Below are 25,757 nucleotides of genomic sequence, written 5' to 3' on the forward strand. Positions count from 1 at the left end.
ACCAGCGACAAGGACAAAGAGTGCATCCGAACGGCGCAGGGGCGCCGTGCGGGAAATGTAGATTCTGAGTGCTCTCACCAGATCTAACAAATGTAAATCCTTCTCATACCGATGAACTGCATGAGGACAAAACGAAGGCAAAGAGATATCCTGATTAAGATGAAAAGAGGATACCACCTTCGGGAGAAACTCCTGAATGGGGCGCAGCACTACCTTGTCCTGGTGGAAGACCAGGAAAGGAGCCTTGGATGACAGCGCTGCTAGCTCAGACACTCTCCGAAGAGATGTGATCGCTACCAGAAAAGCCACTTTCTGTGATAGTCTAGAAAGTGAAACCTCCCTCAGAGACTCGAAGGGCGGCTTCTGGAGGGCAACTAGTACCCTGTTCAGATCCCATGGATCTAACGGCCGCTTGTACGGGGGTACAATATGACAAACCCCCTGCAGGAACGTGCGCACCCTAGGAAGTCGTGCTAGACGCTCTTGAAAAAAGACGGATAGCGCCGAGACTTGCCCTTTAAGGGAGCCGAGCGACAAACCTTTTTCTAACCCAGATTGCAGGAAAGAAAGAAAGGTAGGCAATGCAAAAGGCCAGGGAGACACTCCCTGAGCAGAGCACCAGGATAAGAATATCCTCCACGTTCTGTGGTAGATCTTAGCGGACGTGGGCTTCCTAGCCTGTCTCATGGTGGCAACGACCCCTTGGTGGAACAGTATCACATGCAGTAAAAACAGCATCGAAAGCCTGTGTTGCTTATATGCTGCTGCCGCTAGCCATCTAGGACATAGAGCCAAGAATGGCGACCGTACAATGCAATGTATAGCATACAAGCATAAAGTACAATGAACACTGCAGCACATGCAATACAAGCAGCATAGAAAGCCTGTGCCTTGGCACCCCTGCTTTTCTGCTGCTGTAGACTAGCCATCTAGGGGAATATAGCCCAGAATATCGACCATACAGTGCAATGTATAGCATACAAGCATAAGAACAAATGAACACTGCAACCCCTGCAATACAAGCAGCATAGAAAAAACCTGTGCCTCAGCACCCCTGCTTTTCTGCTGCTGTAGTCTAGTCATTCTAGGCGAAAATAGCCCAGACTAGCGACCGTACAGTGCAGTGTATAGCATACAAGCATAACTACACATGAACGCTTCAGTACATGCAATACAAGCAGCATAGAAAGCCTGTGCCTTAGCACCCCTGCTTTCCTGCTGCTGATGTGTCGCCATCTAAGAGGGCATATAGCCAAAAATAGCGACCTATGCAGTGTATGCATAAAAATACAAATGGACAACTGCGGTATTTAATGGGGTCAGCACTTCAGGTGCCGCTTACCGCCCGCCTATAAGCGGGTGTGTGGTCGCCCCAGTCCTGTGCCTGGTTGCCCAGAGTCCGATCTCTCAGCTCGGATTGCAGTAATGGCTGCCGGCGTCCTTCTCCAGCTCGTGTGAGTAGGGGCGGGCCGTGGGCGTGCCCCCAAGTCAGAGCGGGAAACCGGCGTCCCACAGTGTCCAGTGAGAGGGCTGGAGCATGTAAATAAGGCTCCAGCCCTCGGCGCTGCTGATTGTACAGCGTCTCTCCCCTACCCTGATTGACAGGGTGGGGGCGGGAACGAAGCGGAGCTAGGCCGCAAAAGCCGGGGACTGGATTTATAAGCGCCGCCGCCGTAAAAGCGCGGTCGGCGCTAAGTCCCCGGCGCACTACAAGTCCCAGCCGCGCCGCCGCTCCCGGAGCGTCCGGCGCGGTAGTTCCCCATACATAAAGTCACTCAGCTAGGCTGCAGTGACTGTAACCCTTTACTGTCCCCGGCGCACTAGCACACCCAGCAAGTCTGGGGTGTGCTGTGCCTGTGAGTACGGGGACACAGAGTACCTGAATGGTGCAGGGCCATGTCCCTGAACGGTACCCAGCTCCGTATCCAGCAGGTTCAATGGGTCTGTGGATGGAGCCCGGCCTCAGGGCTTTGGGGCCGGTAAGATCCCACTTCCTCAGAGCCCCTCAGGGGGATGTGGAAGGAAAACAGCATGTGGGCTCCAGCCGCCGTACCAGCAATAGGTACCTCAACCTTACAAACCACAAGCGGGGTGAGAAGGGAGCATGCTGGGGGCCCTATATGGGCCCTCTTTTCTTCCATCCGATATAGTCAGCAGCTACTGCTGACTTAACAGTGGAGCTATGCGTGGATGTCTGACCTCCTTCGCACAAAGCAGAAAACTGGTGAGCCAGTGATCCCACTGGGGGTGTATAGCCAGAAGGGGAGGGGCCTTACACTTTTTAGTGTAATGCTTTGTGTGGCCTCCGGAGGCAGTAGCTATACACCAATCGTCTGGGTCTCCCAATAGAGCGCCGAAGAAAAAAAAAAATTCAAAGAACTTTATTTCTGCTCTGCAGCGCCAATTACCTTGTGTGTACAGTTCAACATTAAACATTTGTTGAGAGGTCCTCTGTGAAGTGCAGCTCCATTTTTTTAATATAAAATAAAGGTAAGTGTTGAATGTTTATTATATTATTAACTTCCCTTTATTTTCTTGTAAAACGTCCCCTTAATCTCGGTCTTCAAACCACAAATCCCAAAGTGCTCTGCTGAACTCACTTTCATGACCCCCCTCAACTCTGCACAGGCAGAACATGAAGGGTTACATGCCATGCACAATAGTGGAAAAGCTTTCTTCTGTAACAATTAAAATAAAACATGGCTGCAAAACTGGTCAAGTCCATCAACCAAAACCCTGCCAAGCAATCGGACAAATCTATGTAGATGTATGTCAACACGCACCGTATATTTATATGTACCGTATTTTCCGGCGTATAAGACGACTGGGTGTATAACACGACCCCCAACTTTTCCGGTTAAAATATAGAGTTTAGGATATACTCACCGTGTAAGACCACCCCTCTGTATGTGGTACCCAGTATACAACAACCAGTCAATCACGGCAAGTGATGTATGGTACCTTACCGGCGATTGGCTGGTTGTTTTATACAAATGTTGCTTGGATTGGGCAGCTCACCCTGTCTCAACGACTATCAGACTGGCAACGCATCCCTCTGGCCCGGCCTCGTATCCTATTACCACCTCCTTCCCTGCCTCTAAAATCTTGTACATGCACGCCTGCGCCGCTTCACTGTAGTCCTCAGGAGCGATCTGAGAGACAGAGAAGGAGGTAATAGGACACAAGGGCAGGCCAGATGGATGCGCTAGCGCTTTGATAGACTTAGAGGGAGGGCTTATAAATTACCGTATTTTTTATTTTATAAGATTATAAAAAGAACCCCAAATTTGGAGAGAAAAGAAAAAAAAAAAAAAAACCCCAAACATTAGGTCCATATCATAATCCAGTGGTGTCTTACCAGAGAGGGGGGGCCGGCAGCAGAACAGGGGTCATAGGAGGCAGGAGCGATTCTGCGAGTGGTACAGAGGAGCCCAGATACTCACTGCGGGCGCTGCTGTGTGCTGCGCCTGTGGACGTGGCTCTGCTGTGTGCTGTGAGTCATGGGCCATTCTGAACATGTAGGGGGTGAAGGCTTTTTCAAATAATGACGTCCGGAGTCGGAGCATGCGCAGATGACAGCTTCATCCAAGAGCTCCATCTGCACACGCGCTGACTCTAGGCACCATTATTTTAGTCCTCCTCGCCAACATCTTCAAAATGGCCAATGACTCACTGCCCGCAGCACAGAGCCATGGCGCACAGAGCAGCTCCGCCACACTGCACAGAGCTGAGTGAGCCGCCGTACCGAGCAGAGCTGGCAACACACCACATAGCATTGCCCCTGCCTTCTTTGACCCCTCTTCACCACTCCCCGGTAAGTTACATTTGGATTTTAAGATGCACCCCTCATTTTCTTCCCAAATGTTTGGGAGGAAAAGTGCATCTTATAATCCGAAAAATACGGTACCTAATTATACGCCCTATATGACGACACTCGGCATATAAGACGACACCTGACTTTAGAGAAGATTTTCAGGGGTTAAAAAGTAGTCTTATACGCCGGAAAATATGGTATATGTGTATCGAGAAGCACAGTGATCAGCACCTTAACATTGGGAGTGTGCCCCCCAACACACAGGCTTCAGTAGGCAGGTGAATACAAAAAGCTGCATAAGCAAATGGAAGAGCAAGTTGTAATATGCTGTGAATGGAGCCTGAATTGTTACTGTACTAAACGGTTTCATTATTTATACCAAAAAAAGGCTAACAAGTGGAGCTTTACTTTAAAGTGAACATCAGACAGGCTGCAGGGGAAGACTTGGCACTCGAGCTCTCATAATGCAATGAATAATACTAAGGAAAAGAGGTGTGCTTACAATGTACCATAAGGCATTGTGCCATAGAGAAATGCCCTTTCATCATGGATTGGTGACCGGTGTTTTATATTTTAGTGGATTTTAACTTTAGGAGCATAGTTTACACTGCAGTGATGCAACATACACTCAAGCACCTACCTAGCACACTGTACAAGTAACATATACTTACCTTTTCATCGGTAGTCGGTGGTGAGACAAGTTGTGTTTGCTGGGTCATTTGTGACAGTGGAAAGGTTAGAAAGGCTGCAGTGCACTGGGACTCCTCTATAGCCCCGCTGGAGTCTGCGTCCTCAGTGTCAGATTGCTCTGTTTCATGGTGCTGTAAAACACCAGGGAAAGAAGAGGGGGGAAAGAGGACAGGTTTGTGCCGACTACTGAGCAGAAACCCAGGGGACTAAAGAGTACCCTCTATGCACTGCAGTCTAAACATACAAGCACAAATAAGCAAAAACCTCTGCAAACTGTGGAAGACGAGGATATATCTACAGCTTTAATAACTTACTGGACTACGCTGCGGCTTTTATATACTGAAGATAGGAATAACTCATGCAGCTTGTGCAGACCATGGGCAAGCTTATAGGCGTCAGACCAATTCTTCAAGGGGCTATCCACTACTAGGAGAACCCCTTCTGACTCGACATGTAAAATAAAGCCAATAATCACATTCCGTACTAGCGCAGTTCTAGCGGTGTCCAGGCCCATGAGAGGTTACTCCAGCCTCGCTTCCAATCAGCGCCTGCTTCTATTTCCCCACCTTCGGACCAAACGAGCAATCAACAGGAAGTGAGCACAGCCGTAGAACTCACTTCCTGTTGATTAAATTGTTTGGTCCGAAGATGGGGAAATAGAAAACAGGCGCTGATTGGATGTTACAACCCCACTTGAGCCCTGGCACTGCGAGTTTGCACACTGCTGGAACAGCGCCAGTACAGGAGGAGATTATAGGCTTTGCTATTTTACCTGCATGATACATGGGGAGTCAGAAAGGGGTTGTCCTAGTAGTGGACAGTCCCTTTAAAATGTCCTATCCTAAAGCTGCGTATTGTTGACTTTAGTTTGTTAAAAACTGCCAAATTGTGCTTTACTCACTCTCGCCGTGCCCAGCTCTGAGTCTTTCCTGTTGCTCCTGGTGTCTGTGCTTGTCTGCTGTGCAGGCATCAGGTCGACAGAGTTGCAGTCAGTCAATCAGTAAGGGTGGTTTCACACATCCAGCATTTTGCCGGATCCGTCACACTCCAGTAAAGTGCAATACAGTACAATGGCATTGTGGCAAGCTCCGGTCACATGACAGCATGTGACCGGAGCTTGCCGTGATGCCATTGTACTGTATAGCACTGTACTAGAATGTGACGGATCCGGCAAACCGGTGAAATGCCGGATGTGTGAAACCACCCTAAGCTCAGCGGCTCTACTTTGGCTGATAGCACACGCTGCCCAGTTCACCAATTGCGCTGCAGCGCAGTCATAATGAAGTCAAGGCACCACACAATAAATGACACTGGGAGCAGTGGTGGATACTCAGCGCTGGACCAGGTGAGGGTGGATACAGAACAATGTGCAGCCGGGGGAGAGGAATGTTCTGAAAACAGGAAAACCACAGAGCTACATTTAAGAATTATTTCACAAAGAGTCAACATTGGTAAACCTCCTCCTGGACACAAGCTAACTGCATATTAAACGGGAAGTGGCAGGGAAATCAAATTTCTCTCACTTCTCCCACTGGCTGAATGGAGGGATTACAGGAGCATCAGAAGGAGTCTGTTCGTCTACCATCATAGTGTAAAAGATCTGATTGCTCCAAAGCTTGCTTTAACTTGTTACCTGAATCTCGGCTGCTTGTAGAAGGGAGATTTCTATGAGGAGTAAGACTGTGGGATTTGTAGCAAGACTGGCACACTTTATGATGGTCGTAACAAAAAGCATGCTGCCATATGCCTCTCATTAAATCACTTGCTGTGCACGTGACAGCCAATGGCTGGTGCCTATTTGCACTAGAATGCATGACACTTTCTGGCTTCGTTATGGTATGGCATCCAATGCGAGTGCATTGCATGCGATATGCTAATGACCCTCAGCTCCTGCCCTGCTGCAAGTGTGAGCAGAGTGTCATGCAACTGTGATCCGATCCTGCAATCAGATCACAGCTGCAGGGGAGAGGGAGGGACTAATCTCCCCATTTCCTCCATGGTTAGCTGATGCAATTATCGCACTGCACTTGGATATCATTCGAGTGCAGTCCGATGTCTCACTCGCACCCATAGTTCTCGCTGACAAAATCACAGTATGCTGCGACTTTTTGCTCATGCCAGTTTCTGGCATAACTGCAATTAACAATGTTCTTCATGTCTACAGCGTGCTTAAATTTTTTTCATTGCTCCAATGCATTCCAAAAATACATCCACTTTGTAAATACATACCATTAAAAATACTACTGTGTGTAAATCGCAGAACTGTTTTCATGGTTACTGACTAAGGGGAAAAAACAAAAAATGAAAAACCTGTGCGTAGTCTGATTTAGGAGACTATTTGTTAGTCTCTTCCATCAGACCCCTGCGTCTTGGTAACCAAAATACAGTAGTGCAAATGATAAAGTAATACCGGACTGCATTCCTCTAATTTGTGAGAAGAGCATACTTTAAGACGAGGAAAATGTATAAATCAAAAACGTGAGAATTTGTGCAATTGGCACTAAACAAAACACTATCTGTCCTGTCTTCATAGTATTCATGTGTTTTTGATACTTTTGGGTCTTGGCTGACAAGAGGGAGCGCCCTAAAAAAGACTGTCTAGTTTACGTATGTACTGTCTACAGCGGGCTTTACACGCTAAGATATATCAAACGATATGTCGTCAGGGGTCACGTCGTTAGTGACGCACATCCGGCGCAGTTTGACATATCGTAGCGTGTGACAGCTACGAGCGTCTGTTAACGAGCAAAATAACTCACCTTATCGTTGCTCGTTGACACGTTGCTCAGTTTCTAAAAATCGCACGTCCTTCTGCGCGCCGGTTGTTCATCGTTCCCGAGGCAGCACACGTCGCTCCGTGTGACACCCCGTGAACGCTGAACTGCAGCTTACCTGCGTCCCGCCGGAAATGCGGAAGGAAGGCGGTGGGCAGGATGTTTACGTCCCGCTCATCTCCGCCCCTCCACTTCTATTGGCCGGCCGTTGTGTGACGTCGCTGTGACGCTGAACGTCCCTCCCCCTTAAGGAAGAGGATGTTCGCCGCCCACAGCGAGGTCGTTCGGGAGGTAAGTACGTGTGACGGGTGTTACAGAGTTTGTGCGACACGGGCAACATATTGCCCGTGTCGCACAAACGATGGGGGCAGGTGCGATCGCACAAGAAATTGATATGTGTAATGCAGGCTTAAGACAATATTGATCAATATGCCCCATAATCTTTATGGAAACTATTTGCAAAGGTGGTTTATTTTTATGGTAGATGCACTGGAGCAACATATTGGTTGGAATTATACAGAAGAGCATAAGGGTTGTAGACATGCAATTATCTAAACAGGCGTTTCACTGCTGATTGCTGCAAGTCCAGCAGATGAAACCCCTGGAGATCAGCTGTTACCCCTCGGGGTGGGGAGGTGGGGGTGTTGTAGGCGACTGCACATTTCTACCACAGCAGCTGATGCAGGACAAATGTGCCATTACATGGGGACCATTCACAGGAGTGTAACGCATGGTCGTGTGTGGTGACCACCTTCTATGACATTCAAAGAGGTTTCCCAGGGATCTGGACAGGGATAATTCTACATCTGTTTTGTTCATGAAGACTAAAAATACTGTTGATATAACCAATTAATATCCACGTCTGTACTGGTTCACTTAAACTAGGACTATACACACCCTCTTGATATCGGTGATGGCACTAACGGAGCTTGGATACTTGAAGTAGTCGGCCAACATGGAGATCAGATGGTCAGTAATGCTGGCAATCCTCTGCAGCTCCACATCAGGCTCAATAAGGTAGGCTAGTGTTTCCGCCCCTTCCACCCGCTCCTCCAGAAGGCGTTCTTTGCTGCACATTCGTACCAAACAGGGAAGAGTCTGAAAAATTTGGTAAAAATTTAGTTGCCATTAGCAAAAAGTTTATTTCAGTAATTATTAGGCTGTATGCGCACGTTGCGGTTTTGTTATGCGTTTGCGCAACGTTTTAAACTGAAGTGTAAACGCATGCGTTCTGCGTCCCCAGCAAAGTCTATGAGAATTAAATGCCATGTGCACGTTGCGTTTTAAAACGCAGCGTTTTGGATGCCAAATTTTTGACAAAAATCGATGCGTTCTAAAAAGCAACATGTCACTTCTTTTGTGCGTTTTGGATGTTTTGCTTTGTCTATGGGAGAGCAAGCATCCAGAACGCATCAATTCTGCATCTATTATGCATTCAAAATACATATAAAAAGGCAACATTTTGGCTGCATTTTGAAACGCACATGCAGTGACAAACCGCTGCAGAATGTGTGTCACAGCAGAACGCAACGTGCGCACATAGCTTTAACCCTTACAATTTACATGCTTAATGCAATTTTAACAAAATACAGATCTAGCACTTCAAAAAAGATTATACAACGGTAAGGTCCTCTCAATACACACAGTGTCCCAAAAGGATGATGATAACCTAGTGCCATAAAGGAGAAGGAACCCAGGGCATTCCTATATATCCATTGCAAGTTGTGCCATTGGGTTCCTTCTCCTATGAGCAATACCCATTTCTACACTCTTTGGATCTCTAGACAGCCCAGTGATTCCATCCCCGTCATGTACTGGTACGAGTGGATTTTATGCATTTCTTCATCTTAGATATTCCACACATACCCCATCCTATCCATACCCTGACTATGGCTGCAATACCCAAAATGTTGCTATATTTCACTATGCGGTGTAAATTTTTTTGGATATGAGGGTAGAAAAATAAAGAGCATTCATGAGAATACTCCCTTTTTGTGCCTATTGGTGTGCTATGCCTTTGTATACAATACTTAGATGCAGTCCTAGCAGTAATCTGCAGAGAAATAACCATTTTAAACATGCTAAGCTGTCTAGTTGGATGTTCGGCTGCAGGAAGAAAATGAGGTTATATTCTGCCTGCAACCAATCACTTCCAGTATCGGTGTGGCGTTGGGCCTGCGAGCAGTCAGCCCTCACTATGCGGTCATCATGCCCCCTGTTCACTGACAGACATCTGCTCTGCACTTGCTGCGGAGAAGAATGTTAGAGCATGGGCAGGCTTTAGACTGCTAGTTCGGCTGCAGGGAGAAAATAAAAAACAAAAAGTTATACTCTTCCCGCACAGACTCACTTCCAGTCAAGTGAGACACACCAGGGACAGTAAAACGGTTTGCTCACTGAGCACTGACTGAACGGCTTCCCTCTGCAGTGAGAGTGACTGATATTCTGCTCAACACAGTTTAGGAGCGCTTCGGTGCGACCCTAATAACTGGCTGCTGGGAGAACATACCGTATTTCTTTATCGCTTCATTGGGGGACACAGGAAACCATCGGTGTATGCTGCTGGGACTAGGAGGTAACACTATGCAAATAAAAAAGTTAACTCCTCCCACGTAGTATACACCCACTGACCGGAGCTGAGGAGATCAGTTTTTGCTTAGTGTCCGAGGAGGTTGGACACGCAGGGGCTGCTCTCAGCCCTTCAGGTTTGTATTGTTGTGTTTCATTAATGTTTTTCCCTTCTCCTGTCGGCCACGTCACAGCGGAAGTCGGTCCTGGGAATTCCTTTGACTCCTTAACCTTGTCATTTTTATCCGGACCTCACAGGTTCTCTGAACCCCTTCCATACACAGGAAAATTATCTCCCGTATTATTTTCCCGCCCGCAGGCTGTTAATTCCACTAGGGTCACATCACTTCCTCGGGTGCTGTGAAACCAACGGGTCAAGTGCCCCTATGGCGGAATTCCCTTACACGCTTCTCGAGTATCCCGACTCCCTTGCAACCTTTTAGGTAGTCTGTTTCCCTTTTAGTCATTCTGCGGCTATAAAGGGCCAAGGCTCATTTGACCTCCACCTTCTGGCTCCTACCTCTACCAGGTGCCCTAGTTTTTCGCACTCTTACAGTCTCAAACGTAGTACCAGGGTCTGTCGAGCCCGACCTATTGCTATCGATCGCCTTAGACCCTTACCCTTCTTAGGTACAGACCTCAAAGGATGCAGTGTCTCCCTAATCGTCCTATCCCTAGCTCACGTATTTTACACTAGTTCTTAGTGCTCTCTAGTACTCTAACTCTTCTCCTATACTTCGGCCTCTGGCCGGGTAGCGTTTTCCTTACGGGGTCTAGGACCAGGTTCCGGTCAAGGAATCTTGTCTCTGCTAACCCTGTTTTTGGGTTTTTTCTCTTCCCACCCTTGGGGACTGCTTTAGGACGTCCCATGGTTTCCTGTGTCCCCCAATGAAGCGATCAAGAAAAGTAGATTTTGGGTACTCACCGTAAAATCTCTTTCTTGGAGCCTTCATTGGGGGACACAGCACCCGCCCTTTTTCTAAGACTTCAATAGATCCGGAATTTTCTGGTATTCAAGTTTCTCCTCGTACTGCTTTTACACAAACTGATCTCCTCAGCTCCAGTCAGTGGGTGTATACTACGTGGGAGGAGTTAATATTTGCATAGTGTCACCTCCTAGTCCCAGCAGCATACACCCATGGTTTATTGTGACCCCCATGGTTTCCTGTGTCCCCCAATGAAGGCTCCAAGAAAGATTTTACGGTGAGTACCCAAAATCTACTTTTTTCGGACCATAAGACGCACTTTTTTCCCCCCAAATGTTGGGGGAAAAGTGGGGGGTGCGTCTTATGGTCTGACTATGGTTGCGGGTGCGGGGAATGAGGGTGCCGCGGTGGAGCGGGTCATCGGCGGCACGAGCAGGCTGTAGCAGCCTGCCGTGACCACGTGGGCCCGCTCATTACATATGCACGCCCATCATCTCTCAGCGAAACCGGCGCTGACAGGTGGGCGGGGTGATGGGCGGGAAGGGGAGGGGGGGGGGTGCATAATTAGCAGCCGGCCGTGATCACCCCTGGCAACTACAGCCTGGAGCCTGTGCGGCTGTATTCACTGCCCCCCGTGCATTATTATCAGCGCGGGGTGCAGTGAATCAGTGTACTCACCCGTCACCGTGTTTGGAGCCGCCCCCCTGCAGCATCGCGTTTTCCTGTCTGTGCCGGCGGTCAGCTGATCTGGACACTAGCGGCGCGCACCGCGATGACGTCATCGCAGTGCGTGCCGCTAGTATCCACCAGAATCGATCAGCTTACCGCCGGCACAGACAGGAATACGCGATGCTGCAGACAACGGTGACGGCTCCACACAGCGGCACTGCAGCTGAGAGAGATCGGTGCTTCAGGGAGTGAGGAAAGGCAAGTATAAACGTTTCTTTTTTTTCCTGTGCCACAGGATACACGCCATTTACCAGGATGGGGGTATATCATGAGCAGGATGGATGGGGGCTATATCATGAGCAGGATGGATGGGGGCTATATCATGAGCAGGATGGATGGGGGCTATATCATGAGCAGGATGGATGGGGGCTATATCATGAGCAGGATGGATGGGGGCTATATCATGAGCAGGATGGATGGGGGCTATATCATGAGCAGGATGGATGGGGGCTATATCATGAGCAGGATGGATGGGGGCTATATCATGAGCAGGATGGATGGGGGCTATATCATGAGCAGGATGGATGGGGGCTATATCATGAGCAGGATGGATGGGGGCATTTCATGAGCAGGATGGATGGGGGGTATATCATGAGCAAGATGGATGGGGGCATATCATGAGCAGGATGGATGGGGGCATATCATGAGCAGGATGGATGGGGGCATATCATGAGCAGGATGGATGGGGGCATATCATGAGCAGGATGGATGGGGGCATATCATGAGCAGGATGGATGGGGGCATATCATGAGCAGGATGGATGGGGGCATATCATGAGCAGGATGGATGGGGGCATTTCATGAGCAGGATGGATGGGGGCATTTCATGAGCAGGATGGATGGGGGCATTTCATGAGCAGGATGGATGGGGGCATTTCATGAGCAGGATGGATGGGGGCATTTCATGAGCAGGATGGATGGGGGCATTTCATGAGCAGGATGGATGGGGGCATTTCATGAGCAGGATGGATGGGGGCATTTCATGAGCAGGATGGATGGGGGCATTTCATGAGCAGGATGGATGGGGGCATTTCATGAGCAGGATGGATGGGGGCATTTCATGAGCAGGATGGATGGGGGCATTTCATGAGCAGGATGGATGGGGGCATTTCATGAGCAGGATGGATGGGGGCATTTCATGAGCAGGATGGATGGGGGCATTTCATGAGCAGGATGGATGGGGGGGAATATCATGAGCAGGATGGATGGGGGGAATATCATGAGCAGGATGGATGGGGGGAATATCATGAGCAGGATGGATGGGGGAATATCATGAGCAGGATGGATGGGGGCATTTCATGAGCAGGATGGATGGGGGCATATCATGAGCAGGATGGATGGGGGCATATCATGAGCAGGATGGATGGGGGCATATCATGAGCAGGATGGATGGGGGCATATCATGAGCAGGATGGATGGGGGGTATATCATGAGCAGGATGGATGGGGGGTATATCATGAGCAGGATGGATGGGGGGTATATCATGAGCAGGATGGATGGGGGGTATATCATGAGCAGGATGGATGGGGGGTATATTAGCAGGATAGATGGGGGGTATATTAGCAGGATAGATGGGGGGTATATGAGCAGGATCATATACAAGGCAGGAGGATCCTTATCAGAATGGGGTACCTTAGTAGAGAATTTGGGGACATTACCCCCATAACAGTGTCAGCAGCAGATCCTTGCCCCATAACAGTGTGTCATGACCATATTTTTTGGTTAAAATTTTATTTTCCTATTTTCCTCCTCTAAAACCAGAGTGCGTCTTATGGTCAGGTGCGACTTATAGTCCGAAAAAAAGAGAATTTTGTTTACTTACCGTAAATTCTTTTTCTTGTAGTTCCGACATGGGAGACCCAGACCATGGGGTGTATAGCTAGCGCCTCCGGAGGACACACAAAGCACTACACTCAAATGTGTAGCTCCTCCCTCCGGGCTATATACACCCCCTGGATGACAATCTACCCAGTTCAGTGCAAAAGCTGAAGGAGGACATCCACCCATAAGTAGAGATAGAGTAAAACTCGGCAAAACCAGAACTCTGTCTACTAACAACAGCCGTGAAACACACGGAACAAAAACTGCCAACAGGCAACAGGGAGGGTGCTGGGTCTCCCATGTCGGAACTACAAGAAAAAGAATTTACGGTAAGTAAACAAAATTCTCCTTTTCTTTATCGTTCCTTCCATGGGAGACCCAGACCATGGGACGTTCCAAAGCAGTCCATGGGTGGGAAATAAACTAAACTGAGAAGTAGGCAAAACCTAACTTCACAAATGGGCGACAGCCGCCTGAAGGATGCGTCTGCCCAAGCTCGCATCTGCCGAAGCATGAGCATGCACTTGGTAGTGCTTAGAAAAAGTGTGCAGACTGGACCAAGTGGCAGCCTGACACACCTGCTGAGCCGTAGCCTGGTGTCTGAAAGCCCAGGAGGCACCGACAGCTCTGGTCGAGTGCGCCTTAATCCCCGGCGGGGGAGGCACCTGAGAACACTGGTAGGCATCGGCGATAGCCGACCTAACCCAACGAGCCAGGGTCGGTTTAGACGCCGAGAGGCCCTTGCGCTGACCCGTGGTTAGCACAAAAGAAGGGAATTTTGTTTACTTACCGTAAATTCCTTTTCTTCTAGCTCCAATTGGGAGACCCAGACAATTGGGTGTATAGCTATTGCCTCTGGAGGCCACACAAAGTATTACACTTAAAAGTGTAAGGCCCCTCCCCTTCTGGCTATACACCCCCAGTGGGATCACTGGCTCACCAGTTTTAGTGCCAAAGCAAGAAGGAGGAAAGCCAATAACTGGTTTAAAGACCAATTCAATCCGAGGAAACATCGGAGAACTGAACCATACCACATGAACAACATGTGTACCCGAAAAAACAGAAAAACCCCGAGAAAACAGGGCGGGTGCTGGGTCTCCCAATTGGAGCTAGAAGAAAAGGAATTTACGGTAAGTAAACAAAATTCCCTTCTTCTTTGTCGCTCCATTGGGAGACCCAGACAATTGGGATGTCCAAAAGCAATCCCTGGGTGGGTAAAAGAATACCTCATGATAGGGCCGTCAAACGGCCCTCTCCTACAGGTGGCCAACCGCCGCCTGAATGACTTATCTACCTAGGCTGGCGTCTGCCGAAGCGTAGGTATGCATCTGATAATGCTTGGTAAAAGTAAGTAGACTCGACCAGGTGGGTGCCTGACACACCTGCTGAGCCGTAGCCTGGTGCCGTAATGCCCAGGATGCACCCAAGGCTCTGGTAGAATGGGCCTTCGGCCTTGAGAGAACCAGAAGCCCAGTAGAACTGTAGGTTTCAAGAATTGGTTCCTCGAGCCCCCGAGCAAGGGTGGATCTGGAAGCTTGCGACTGTTTACGCCGACCAGCGACAAGGACAAAGAGTGCATCCGGGTGGCGCAGGAGCGCCATGCGGGAAGTAGAACCTGAGTGCTCTCACCAGAACCAACAGATGCAAATCTTTCTGAAATTGATGGACTGGACGAGGACACAAAGAAGGTGAGGTGATATCCTGATTGATATGAAAATGGGATACCACCTTAGGGAGAAATTCCGGAACCGGACGCAGAACTACCCTGTCCTGGTGAAGGACCAGGAAGGGAGTTTGTATGAGAGCGTTGCTAGCTCGGAAACTCGCCTAAGAGACGAGACCGTTACTAGAAGGCCACTTCCCGTGAAAAACGGGAAGGGAGACATCCTTCAAAGGCTCGAAAGGCGGCATCTGGAGAGCAATTAGAACCTTGTTCAGATCTCAGGGCTCTAACGGCCGCTTGTACGGAGTGCTGAGAAGACAAACTCCCCGTAGGAACGTGCGTACCTGAGGAAGTCGTCGTTTCTGAAAAAATACAGATAGCGCTGAGACTTGTCCCTAAAGGGAACTGAGCGACAACCCATTTTCCTACCTAGATTGCAGGAAGGAAAGAAACAGACGATGCAACCGGCCAGGGAGAAACACCCTGCGCCGAGCACCGAGATAAGAACATCTTCCACGTCCTGTGGTCAATCTTGGCGGACGTTGGTATGCTAGCTTGTCTCATGGTGGCAACCACGTCCTGAGGTAATCCTGACGACACTAGGTTCCAGGACTCAATGCCACACCATCCGGTTGAGGGCCGTAGAATTCAAATGGAAGAATGGCTCTTGAGACAGCCAGTCTGATTGGTCTGGTAGTGCCCCCGGTTAGCCTACCGTGAGGCACCACAGAACCGAGTACCACAACATCCTCGGCCAATTTGTAGCGACGAGGATGGCGCGGCCGCAGTCGGTCTTGATCTAGCGCAGTATTCTGGGCAACAATGCCAGAGGTGGCACCTAAGGTAGCTGGAACTGCGACCAATGCTGAACTAAGGCGTTTGCCGCCAGAGCTCGATGATTGTGAAACCGTGCCATGAAGCTGGCACATTGTTGTTGTGCCGTGACGCCATTAGATCGACGTCCGGCCTCTGTCAGCGGCGCCAGACCTCCTGAAACCCGTCCGGGTGAGGAGACCATACTCTTTCGGCCACACCTCAGCGACTTAGGAAGTCAGCTTCCTAGTTTCCACACTTGGGATGTGAATTGTGGATATGGTGGATGCCGTGTCTTCCACCCACATCAGAACCTGCCGGACTTCCTGGAAGGCTTGCCGGTTGCGCGTTCTTCCTTGGTGGTTGATGTATGCCACCGCTGTGGAGCTGTCCGACTGAAGTCGGATATGCTTGCTTTCCAGCCGCTGTTGGAAGGATTGTAGGGCAAGATACACTGCTCTGTGTTCAAGAACATTGATCTGAAGAGTGGACTCTTGCTGAGTCCACGTACCCTGAGCGCTGTAGTGGAGAAAAACTGCTCCCCACCCTGATAGACTCGCGTCTGTCGTAACTATCGCCCAGGACGGGGATAGGAAGGACCTTCTTTTTGACCAAGAGGTGAGAAGAAGCCACCACCGTAGAGATTCCTTGGCCGCCTGAGAAAGAACGACGACTCTGTTGAGGGACGTCGACTCCTCGTCCCATTGGCGGAGAATGTCCCATTGTAGTGGACGCAGTAAAACTGCGCGAAAGGAACTGCCTCCATTGCTACCATCTTACGTAGGAAGTGCATGAGGCGTCTCAATGTGTGCGACTGGTTCTTAAAGAAGAGCTTGCAGCCCGTAGTGAATGCTGTTTGTCTAGCGGCAGCTTCACTATCGCTGAGAGAGTAAGAAACTCTATGCCTAGATATGTTATCGATAGGGTCGGGGTCGGATCTGACTTTAAAAAGTTGATGATCCACCCAAAACTCTAGAGAGTCTCCAGCGCAACGTTCGGGCAGTGTTGGCATGTTTCCTAAGAGAGTGCCTTGACAAGTAGATCGTCTAAATACGGGACCACAGAGTGACCCTGAGAGTGCAGGACTGTGACTACTGCTGCCCTGACCTTGGCGAAGACCAGTTGGACTGTCGCTAGCCGGAAGGTAGAGCTACGAACAGAGGGTGTTTGTCTCCTATAACGAAGCGTAGAAACGCTAGTGCTCTGGATCAATCGGCACGTGTGGATAAGCATCCTTGATGCCTAATGATGCTAGGAAATATCCTTGGGACCTTGAGGCGATGACATGGCGGAGGGATTCCATCCTGAACCGCCTGGTGTCCACGAGCTTGCTGAGCATTTTTAGATCCAGAACGGGACGGAACGGCCCGTTGTTATAGGTACCGCAAAGAATTTGGGGTAAAAACCGTGACCTTGTTCCTGAAGAGGAACGGGGGTCATCACTCTTTCTGCCTATAGAGTGCACCCTGTTTGCAGAAGAGCAGCGGCCCGGCCGGGAGGTGGAGAAATTCTGAAGAATCGAGTTGGAGGGACGAGAAGTGAGCTCTATCCTGTACCCGTGAGACAGAATGTCTCACACTCAATGGTCATTGACCTATGGCAGCTAAATATCGCCAAGGCGGGAGAGCCTGCTACCGACCGAGGCCGCAAGTCATGAGGAAGCCGCCTTGGAAGCGGGTTTTCAGACTGTCGCTTTTTTGGGCGAGACTGAGCCCGCTAAGAATCTTAGCTCCTCTGATCCTTTTGAGTCCACATTGGACGAGGAAAAATGGGACCTGCCCGAGCCTCGAAAAGGCCGAAAACCCCGACTGCCTCTTGCTCTGTTGGGGTTTGTTGTGTCCGGGCTGAGGAAAGGATGAATCCTTACCCCTGGACTGTTTGATGGTTACATCCAACGCTCAACAGTCGGTCAGCAGAAAAAGGCAACTGGTTAGGCAACCTTTTTTGGAAGCAGAATCTGCCTTCCATTCACTTAACGAGCAGACCAGGCTCTGCTTAAAAACACGGAGTAGCGGAGGCTACCGCCGCACGGTTCGCAGAGTCCAGGACAACCTGAATCGCGTAAGAAACAAATGCAGACATTTGAGAGGTTAAGGATGCCACCTGCGGCACAGATGTACGTGTAACCGTGTCAATCTGTGTAAGACAAGCTGAAATAGCTTGGAGTGCCCCAAGGGAGAGAATGCCGGAGCCAACGGTGCGCCGACAGCCTCATAGATGGCTTTCGACCAGAGATCCATCTGTCTGTCAGTGGCATCTTTGAGTTTGCAGTTCCATCTCCCACTGCAACTATGGATCTAGCTACAAGCCTGGAGATTGGAGGATGCCGCTCGGGACATTGGGTCCAGTCCTTGACCAAGTCAGGGGACAGGGATAACGTGTATCCTAAGCCGTTTGGAGAAGCGCATATCTGGATAAGCGTGGTGTTCCTGGACTGCCTCTCTGAAGGCAGAGTGGTCCAGAAAAATACGTGAAGCTGACTCCTCCACTGGAGGAGCTGTGAGAAATAACCCACATTCTATAGATGGACGCTATAAGATTATTTACTATGGCGTCACAATCAGGTGTATCCAGATTGAGAGCGGTCTCAGGATCAGAATCCTGAGCCGCTACTTCCGCCTCATTACACAGCGAGTCCTTCTGTTAGGACCCTGATGAAACCGAGGCCGCTCATAGCGAGCCCACTTAGGCTGTCTGGGACTGACGTCCGTGCAGAGCCGTGACTCTGGGATGCGTGTGACATTCCCGGAGCTGTTAGTTATTCACACTGAGGGGGGCCATGGATCAATGATTCAACAGTGCCCATATTGTGAGAGACATGTCCGGACTGCTAGGCTTCTAGTATCATAGCCATAGTCTCAGAAAAAACTGTCAGTAAATACTGCAGACACCGTCCTCATCCCCTGGCCATTAGTGCATACAATGGGAGTCTATGCTGTACCAGCTGTATAGAAAAACATGTGGTTCTGCACCTTTGTTTTACACAGAGAATATGCTGATAACTCCTCCGCATAATCCAGGAGGGTATATACAACGTGCGACCAAACAGTGCAATGTATATAGTACAAGCATATCTATAAGTGCACTTCTGCACTAGTGGGGTTAGCACCACAGGTGCTGCTTAACGCCTGTTACAGCGATTGTGTGACTATCAGAATGCCAGGGTCTTCCACACTTGTCTCTGTATCGTACAGAAACTGACACTAATGGCTGCCGGTGTCCTTGTAGAGAAGGAAGCCGTGGGCGTGCCTGAGAAAGTGCGGGAATCCGGATTCACAGTGCACACAGTGAGAGGGGTGGAGTATGCAAAACATACTCCAGCTCTCAGCTCTGCTCTATGCAGCGTCACGCCCCTACCCTGACTGTCAGGGCTGTGGGCGGTAACGAAGGGAGACTAGGCCCAGAAGCCGGGGACTCGAGTTAACAGCGCGGCCGCCGTAAAAGCGCGGGCCGCGCTGAAGTCCCCGGCGCACCACAAGTGCCAGCCGCGCCGCAGTTCCAGCGGCCGGCGCGACCGATTCATAGAAGTGGTCAGCGTCCCGCCCCTCTCCTGACTGGCAGGTCTGGGGGCGGGAACGAACGGAAGCAGGCCGCAAAAGCCGGGGACTCTAGTTATCAGCGCGGCCGCCGTAAAAGCGCAGGCCGCGCTGAAGTCCCCGGCGCACTACAAGTGCCAGCCGCGCCGCAGTCCCAGCGGCCGGCGCGACCAATTCCCATAAGTGAGCCTGCTTCAGCAAAGCTGAATGAGGCCATGGCACAGGCGCCGCAGCGCTGATGTCCCCCGGCGCACTACAACACCCAGCATGCTGCGGTGTGAGCGCCAAATGCACGGGGACACAGAGTACCTTGAGGAAGCAGGGCCATGTCCCTGATGTACTCCGCTCCATCCAGCATCTTCTCCAGGGGCTGTAGATGGAGCCCGGTCTCAGTGCCTGGAGACCGGTAAATCCCACTTCACCCAGAGCCCTGTAAAAAGGGATGGGGAAGGAATCAGCATGTGGGCTCCTGCCGCCGTACCCGCAATGGGTACCTCAACCTTACAAACACCTCCGACATACAGTGGGGTGAGAAGGGAGCATGCTGGGGACACTATATGTGTCCTCTTTTCTTCCATCCGACATAGTCAGCAGCTGCTGCTGACTCAAAAGTGGAGCTATGCGTGGATGTGTTGCCTCCTTCGCACAAAGCACAAAACTGGTGAGCCAGTGATCCCACTGGGGGTGTATAGCCAGAAGGGGAGGGGCCTTACACTTTTAAGTGTAATACTTTGTGTGGCCTCCAGAGGCAATAGCTATACACCCAATTGTCTGGGTCTCCCAATGGAGCGACAAAGAAAAGTGAGGTGCACCGCCGAAAAACGGCGGTGCGAGACACATAGATTCGGAGCGCCCGCACCAAATCCAAGGTGTGCAACGCCTTCTCAAAGCGATGCACAGGGGCCGGACAAAGAGAGGGCAATGAAATGTCCTGGTTAAGGTGGAAGGAAGACACCACCTTAGGGAGAAAGTCCGGAGTCGGACGCAGAACCACCTTGTCTTGGTGAAACACCAAAAAGGGGGATTCCGAAGAAAGCGCAGCCAAATCAGAAACTCTCCTGAGAGAAGTTATGGCTACTAGAAAGACAACTTTCTGTGAAAGTCTAGACAAAGGAACTTCCCTGAGAGGCTCAAAAGGGGGTTTCTGTAAGGCCGTGAGGACCAGATTAAGGTCCCAGGGATCCAAGGGCCGTCGGTAAGGAGGGATGATGTGAGATGCGCCCTGCATGAAGGTGCGCACCTGAGCCAGTCGGGCGATACGCCGCTGGAACAATACCGACAAAGCCGACACCTGTCCCTTAAGAGAATTGAGGGACAGACCCAACTGCAGACCTGACTGTAGAAAAGACAGGATGGTCGGCAAGGCGAACGGCCAAGGAGCATGGCCGGAAGAGCGACACCAGGACAGGAAAATTCTCCAAGTCCTGTGGTAAATCTTAGCCGAGGAAGACTTCCGAGCCTGAGTCATGGTGGAGATGACCTCAGAGGGAATGCCTGAAGCCGTCAGGATCCAGGACTCAAGAGCCACGCCGTCAATCTGAGAGCCGCAGAATTCTGGCGGAAGAACGGACCTTGAGAGAGAAGGTCTGGGCGGTCCGGGAGATGCCACGGCACCTCTACGGACAGGCGGAGCAGATCTGGGTACCAGGCTCGCCTGGGCCAGTCCGGAGCAATGAGTATGACTCGACGGCCCTCCATTCGGATCTTGCGCAGAACCCTGGGCAAGAGAGCTAGAGGGGGAAACACATAGGCCAGACTGAACTGAGACCAATCTTGAACCAGTGCGTCTGCTGCGAAGGCTTGAGGATCGTGGGAGCGAGCCACGTAAACCGGAACCTTGTTGTTGTGCCGGGAAGCCATTAGATCTACTTCCGGAGTGCCCCACTTGCGGCAGATCGATCTGAACACTGACGGATGCAGGGCCCACTCGCCGCCGTCCACGGTTTGACGGCTGAGATAATCGGCCTCCCAGTTTTCCACGCCTGGGATGTGAACTGCGGATATGGTGGACTTGGAGTCCTCCGTCCACTGGAGGATTCGTTGAACCTCCAACATCGCCAGACGGCTGTGAGTTCCGCCCTGGTGATTGATGTAGGCAACCGCTGTCGCGTTGTCCGACTGAACCCGAATGTGCTTGCCCGCCAATAGGTGGTGAAAGTCCAGGAGAGCTAGAAACACAGCTCTGATTTCCAGCACATTGATCGGGAGGGCTGATTCGGACGGAGTCCAAGTGCCCTGTGCTCGGTGATGGAGAAATACCGCTCCCCAGCCGGAGAGACTGGCATCCGTGGTGAGGATCACCCAGGACGGAGTCAGGAAGGAACGTCCCTGTGACAGGGAGAGGGGCTGAAGCCACCACCGAAGGGAGTTCCTGGCCTGTGATGACAGAGCCACCAGCCTGTCCAAGGAAGAGATCCGCTTGTCCCAACAGCGGAGAATGTCCAGCTGCAAGGGACGCAGATGGAACTGGGCAAAGGGAACCGCTTCCATGGACGCCACCATCTGACTTAGCACCTGCATGAGGTGTCTGATGGAATGACGGCGGTGCCTCAGCAGAGAGCGCACCGCCAGACGAAGGGACTGCTGTTTGACTAGGGGCAACTTGACAAGTGCCGGCAGAGTCTCGAATTGCATCCCTAGGTACAAAAGTACCCGGGTCGGGGTCAGAGTCGACTTGGGGAGGTTGACAAGCCACCCGAACTGAGTTAGCGTGGTGACAGTGAGAGAGACACTCCGCTGGCAGTCTACACTGGATGAGGCCTTGACTAGAAGGTCGTCCAGGTAAGGAATCACTGCCAATCCCTGGAGGTGCAGGACCGCAACCACTGCTGCCATGACCTTGGTGAACACTCGAGGGGCCGTGGCTAAGCCAAAGGGAAGAGCCACGAACTGGAAGTGTTCCTCTCCGATTGCAAAGCGTAGCCAGCGCTGGTGTGAGACCGCAATAGGCACATGCAGGTAGGCATCTCTGATGTCGATGGATGCCAGAAAATCTCCCTGGGTCATTGAGGCAATGACCGATCTCAGAGATTCCATGCGAAAGTGCCGCACCTGAACATGCTTGTTGAGAAGCTTGAGATCCAGGATGGGTCGGGAGGAACCGTCCTTTTTGGGGACTAGAAAGAGGTTTGAGTAGAAACCGCTGAACCGTTCCCGGGCGGGGACCGGAACAATTACACCGTTGGCCTGCAGGGATGCCACGGCCTGAGAGAAGGCGGCGGCTTTGGAGCAGGGGGGGGTGGACAGAAAAAATCTGTTTGGCGGGCTGGAAGAAAAAGGTATCCTGTAGCTGTGGGTGATGATATCCGCACCCACTGATCGGAGACGTGTTGCAACCACACGTCGCCAAAGCGGGAGAGCCTGCCACCGACCAAGGACTTTGCTGGCTCGGCCAGATAGTCACGAGGAGGCTGCCTTGGTGGCAGCGGCTCCTCCGGTCTTTTGAGGACGCGGCTTTGCGCGCCAGTTGGATTTACGATCCTTGGCGGTAGTGGACGAGGCCGAGGGCTTAGAGGATGACCAGTTAGAGGAACGAAAGGAACGAAACCTCGATTGGTTCCTGACCTGGGCAGGTTTCTTGGCTTTAGTTTGTGGCAAGGAAGTACTCTTCCCGCCAGTAGCCTCCTTAATTATGTCATCAAGCTGTTCCCCAAACAGCCGGGACCCAGTAAAAGGGAGACTCGCAAGGTACTTAGAGGAAGCGTCCGCTTTCCACTCTCGAAGCCACAAGATCCTGCGGATCGCGAGGGAGTTAGCGGAGGCCACTGCCGTGCGGTGAGCAGCCTCCAGGATGGCAGACATGGCGTAGGATGCAAAAGCCGAAGCTTGAGAAGTTAAGGCATCCATCTCAGGAATAGAGTCCCTGGAGAGGGAATGAATCTCCGCCAGCGAGGCAGAGATAGCCTTAAGAGCCCATACTGCCGCAAAAGACGGGGAGAAGGAGGCTCCTGCCGCCTCAAATACAGACTTGGCCAGAAGGTCAACCTGGCGGTCAGTGTGGTCCTTAAGAGAAGTGCCGTCAGCCACAGCAACAACTGTGCGGGCTGAGATTCTGGACACCGGAGGGTCCACCTTTGGGGACTGGGCCCATTCCTTAACCACCTCTGGTGGAAAAGGAAAACGGTCATCTGAACTACGCTTCAGAAAGCGTTTGTCAGGACAGGCCCTGGGCTTGTTAACAGTGGTCTGAAAGCTGGAGTGGTTAAAAAACATACTCCTAGGTTTCTTAGGAGAGGTAAACTGGTGTACCTCTACCAGAGAGGGTTGTTCCTCTGACTCTTGTGGGTTGAGGTTCAGTACGGAGTTAATGGACGTAATCAAGTCACCAACATCCGCATCACCCTCAGACAAGTCAATGGGGTACATAGAGGCAGCGTCTGAGCCCACAGCAAGTGAATCCTCCTCGCCCTGCACCTCGGCTTGTGAATCAGAGCCGTGGGACGAGGAAGGAGAAGGGTCCGTGCGTCTCCGTTTAGGGGGACGGGGTCCTAGGACCTGCTCTGAGGGCTCTGCAGAGCTCGGAGCCGCAGAGACACCCTGAGAGGGAGGCTGATGCATAGACAGCAGCGTCCGGGACAGCTGCCCCATGGAGTCGGCAAACGACTTGGAAAGAGCTTGTGAAAAAGATGCTACCCAAGCCGGGGGTTCAGCCACCGGGGCCGGAGCAGCCGGAGGGACCCCTGCGGAGGCTCCAGGCTGAGACACAACCATATTAGCACAGGTATCACAATGTGGGTATGTGCTTGGCTCTGGCAGAATTAGCTTACAAGCAGTGCATATAGCATACATGTTTGCAGCCTTGCTCCTAGTGACAGACATGCTGCTGTGGAGGAAGTTCTGCAGCCAGATACACTCCTGTAGAAAGCCTGAGAGTGTAATAAAAAGTCCACAACCAGGGGTTGTGGCTTACCAGCCCTGCTCTCTGTGTGTCCTCCGGATTTCACCGCTCCCCTGTGAAGTGTCAGCCTTCTAGATAGTATGCAGCTGCAGCTTCCAGCGCTTCCCAGTGTGAAAAACGCTGAGAAAATGGCACTGGGAGAAGGAGGGGGGGCGTGTATAAGCCCAGGAGCGGGAAACACAGAGGGCAGAGAGACACACGGAGGTAGAGAGGGGAGGGGACATCTCCCTAGAGAGGAGTGCCCTCCCCTCTGCTGGTCGGGCGGTGGGCGGCGCTGTATGCAAAACATGCATAGGAAGCCGAAAACGAAACTAGGCCCAAACTGAAGCCGGGGCCTAGATTTTAAAGTGCGGCCGACGAGCAGGCACCGTCGGCGCGGTTCTCATGGAAAATTCCCAGAACCGGCCGAAATTAACAGTAACGCTAAAGCACATACTGTCCCCCTAATAAAAGTGCCCGGGACCCCTGAAAAAAACGTCTCAATACTTAGCTTTGAGACGCAGGGCCATGTCCCTGAGTGGGGGTTAACGCTCCTTCCAGCAGGGACCAGACAGGGCTGCGGATGGAGACCGGTCTTCTGCAAGCAGAGAGGACCGTGATGGCTCCCACTTCAAACAGAGCCTCGACAGAGGATGCGAAGGAGCTCGGCATGTGAAGGCTCCAGCCTTAGTAAAATCAACCTTAACAGCACCCCGCAGAGTGGAGCGTGAAGGGACATGCCGGGAGTCCAGACTGGACCCGCTTTTCTTCCAAATCTTTAAAAATTAAAAAAAAAAATATATCAGGAAATGAAAATGTCTGTGATCCTCCTGGAACACAAAGCGTTGAACTGGGTAGATTGTCATCCAGGGGGTGTATATAGCCCGGAGGGAGGAGCTACACATTTGAGTGTAGTGCTTTGTGTGTCCTCCGGAGGCGCTAGCTATACACCCCATGGTCTGGGTCTCCCATGGAAGGAACGATAAAGAAAATACGGTAACTTCATTTTCACCCTTCAGCTGCACTTCCAGTTAGGCTGATGCACATGGATAAAACAGTATATACCTGTATATTACCACTATATATGCAAATAAATGCAGCTTATCCTTTTCCTTTATTTTTTTAAATAAAAAAAAAAAAAAAAAAAAAAAAAAAGCAGCATGAATGGTATTCTCATCTGTCAACCAACAACCATTTAGAAGATTCTGTAGATCATAGAACTTACTTTTAACACAATGCAGTTGTCATCTGTTCTTATAGAGCCTGCTCTGCACATATACGTTAAGCTGAAAGAAAAAAGGTCTGTGTTGTAAATGATGATAATAATGTATAAATAATGACAAAATGTAGAATTGGTGGAGGAAGGTTGAACTATATGGACCTAGGTCTCTTTTCAACCTATGTAACTATGTAAAGATTTTCTCTAGAGTGTCCTCCATAACTTCAATTGTTTATATCAGAAAATAAATGTATACCGTATGTTAAGGATATTAAATCCATGGCCATAATAAATATTCAAAACCGGGGATACATCAAATGATGTTCCCC

General features: G+C 50.7%; 1 protein-coding gene across 2 annotated transcripts in view; it reads right to left on the bottom strand.

Moving 5' to 3' along the window:
- Positions 1–25,757, bottom strand: part of ARMC8 (armadillo repeat containing 8) — a 218,410-nt gene that overhangs the window by 78,224 nt on the left and 114,429 nt on the right. The window contains exons 10-12 of one of the 2 annotated variants that reach the window (XM_075317584.1): positions 25,435–25,495; positions 8,176–8,376; positions 4,486–4,635 (exon numbers count right to left, since the gene is read on the bottom strand). In XM_075317584.1, coding sequence (XP_075173699.1) covers positions 4,486–4,635; positions 8,176–8,376; positions 25,435–25,495 — 412 coding nt within the window. The remainder of the gene's footprint in view (positions 1–4,485; positions 4,636–8,175; positions 8,377–25,434; positions 25,496–25,757) is intronic. The other variant, XM_075317585.1, reaches the window with a different exon arrangement.

This window comes from Anomaloglossus baeobatrachus, chromosome 7, assembly GCF_048569485.1.
Source record: "Anomaloglossus baeobatrachus isolate aAnoBae1 chromosome 7, aAnoBae1.hap1, whole genome shotgun sequence".
In the NCBI taxonomy this organism is placed as follows: Eukaryota; Metazoa; Chordata; class Amphibia; order Anura; family Aromobatidae; genus Anomaloglossus; species Anomaloglossus baeobatrachus.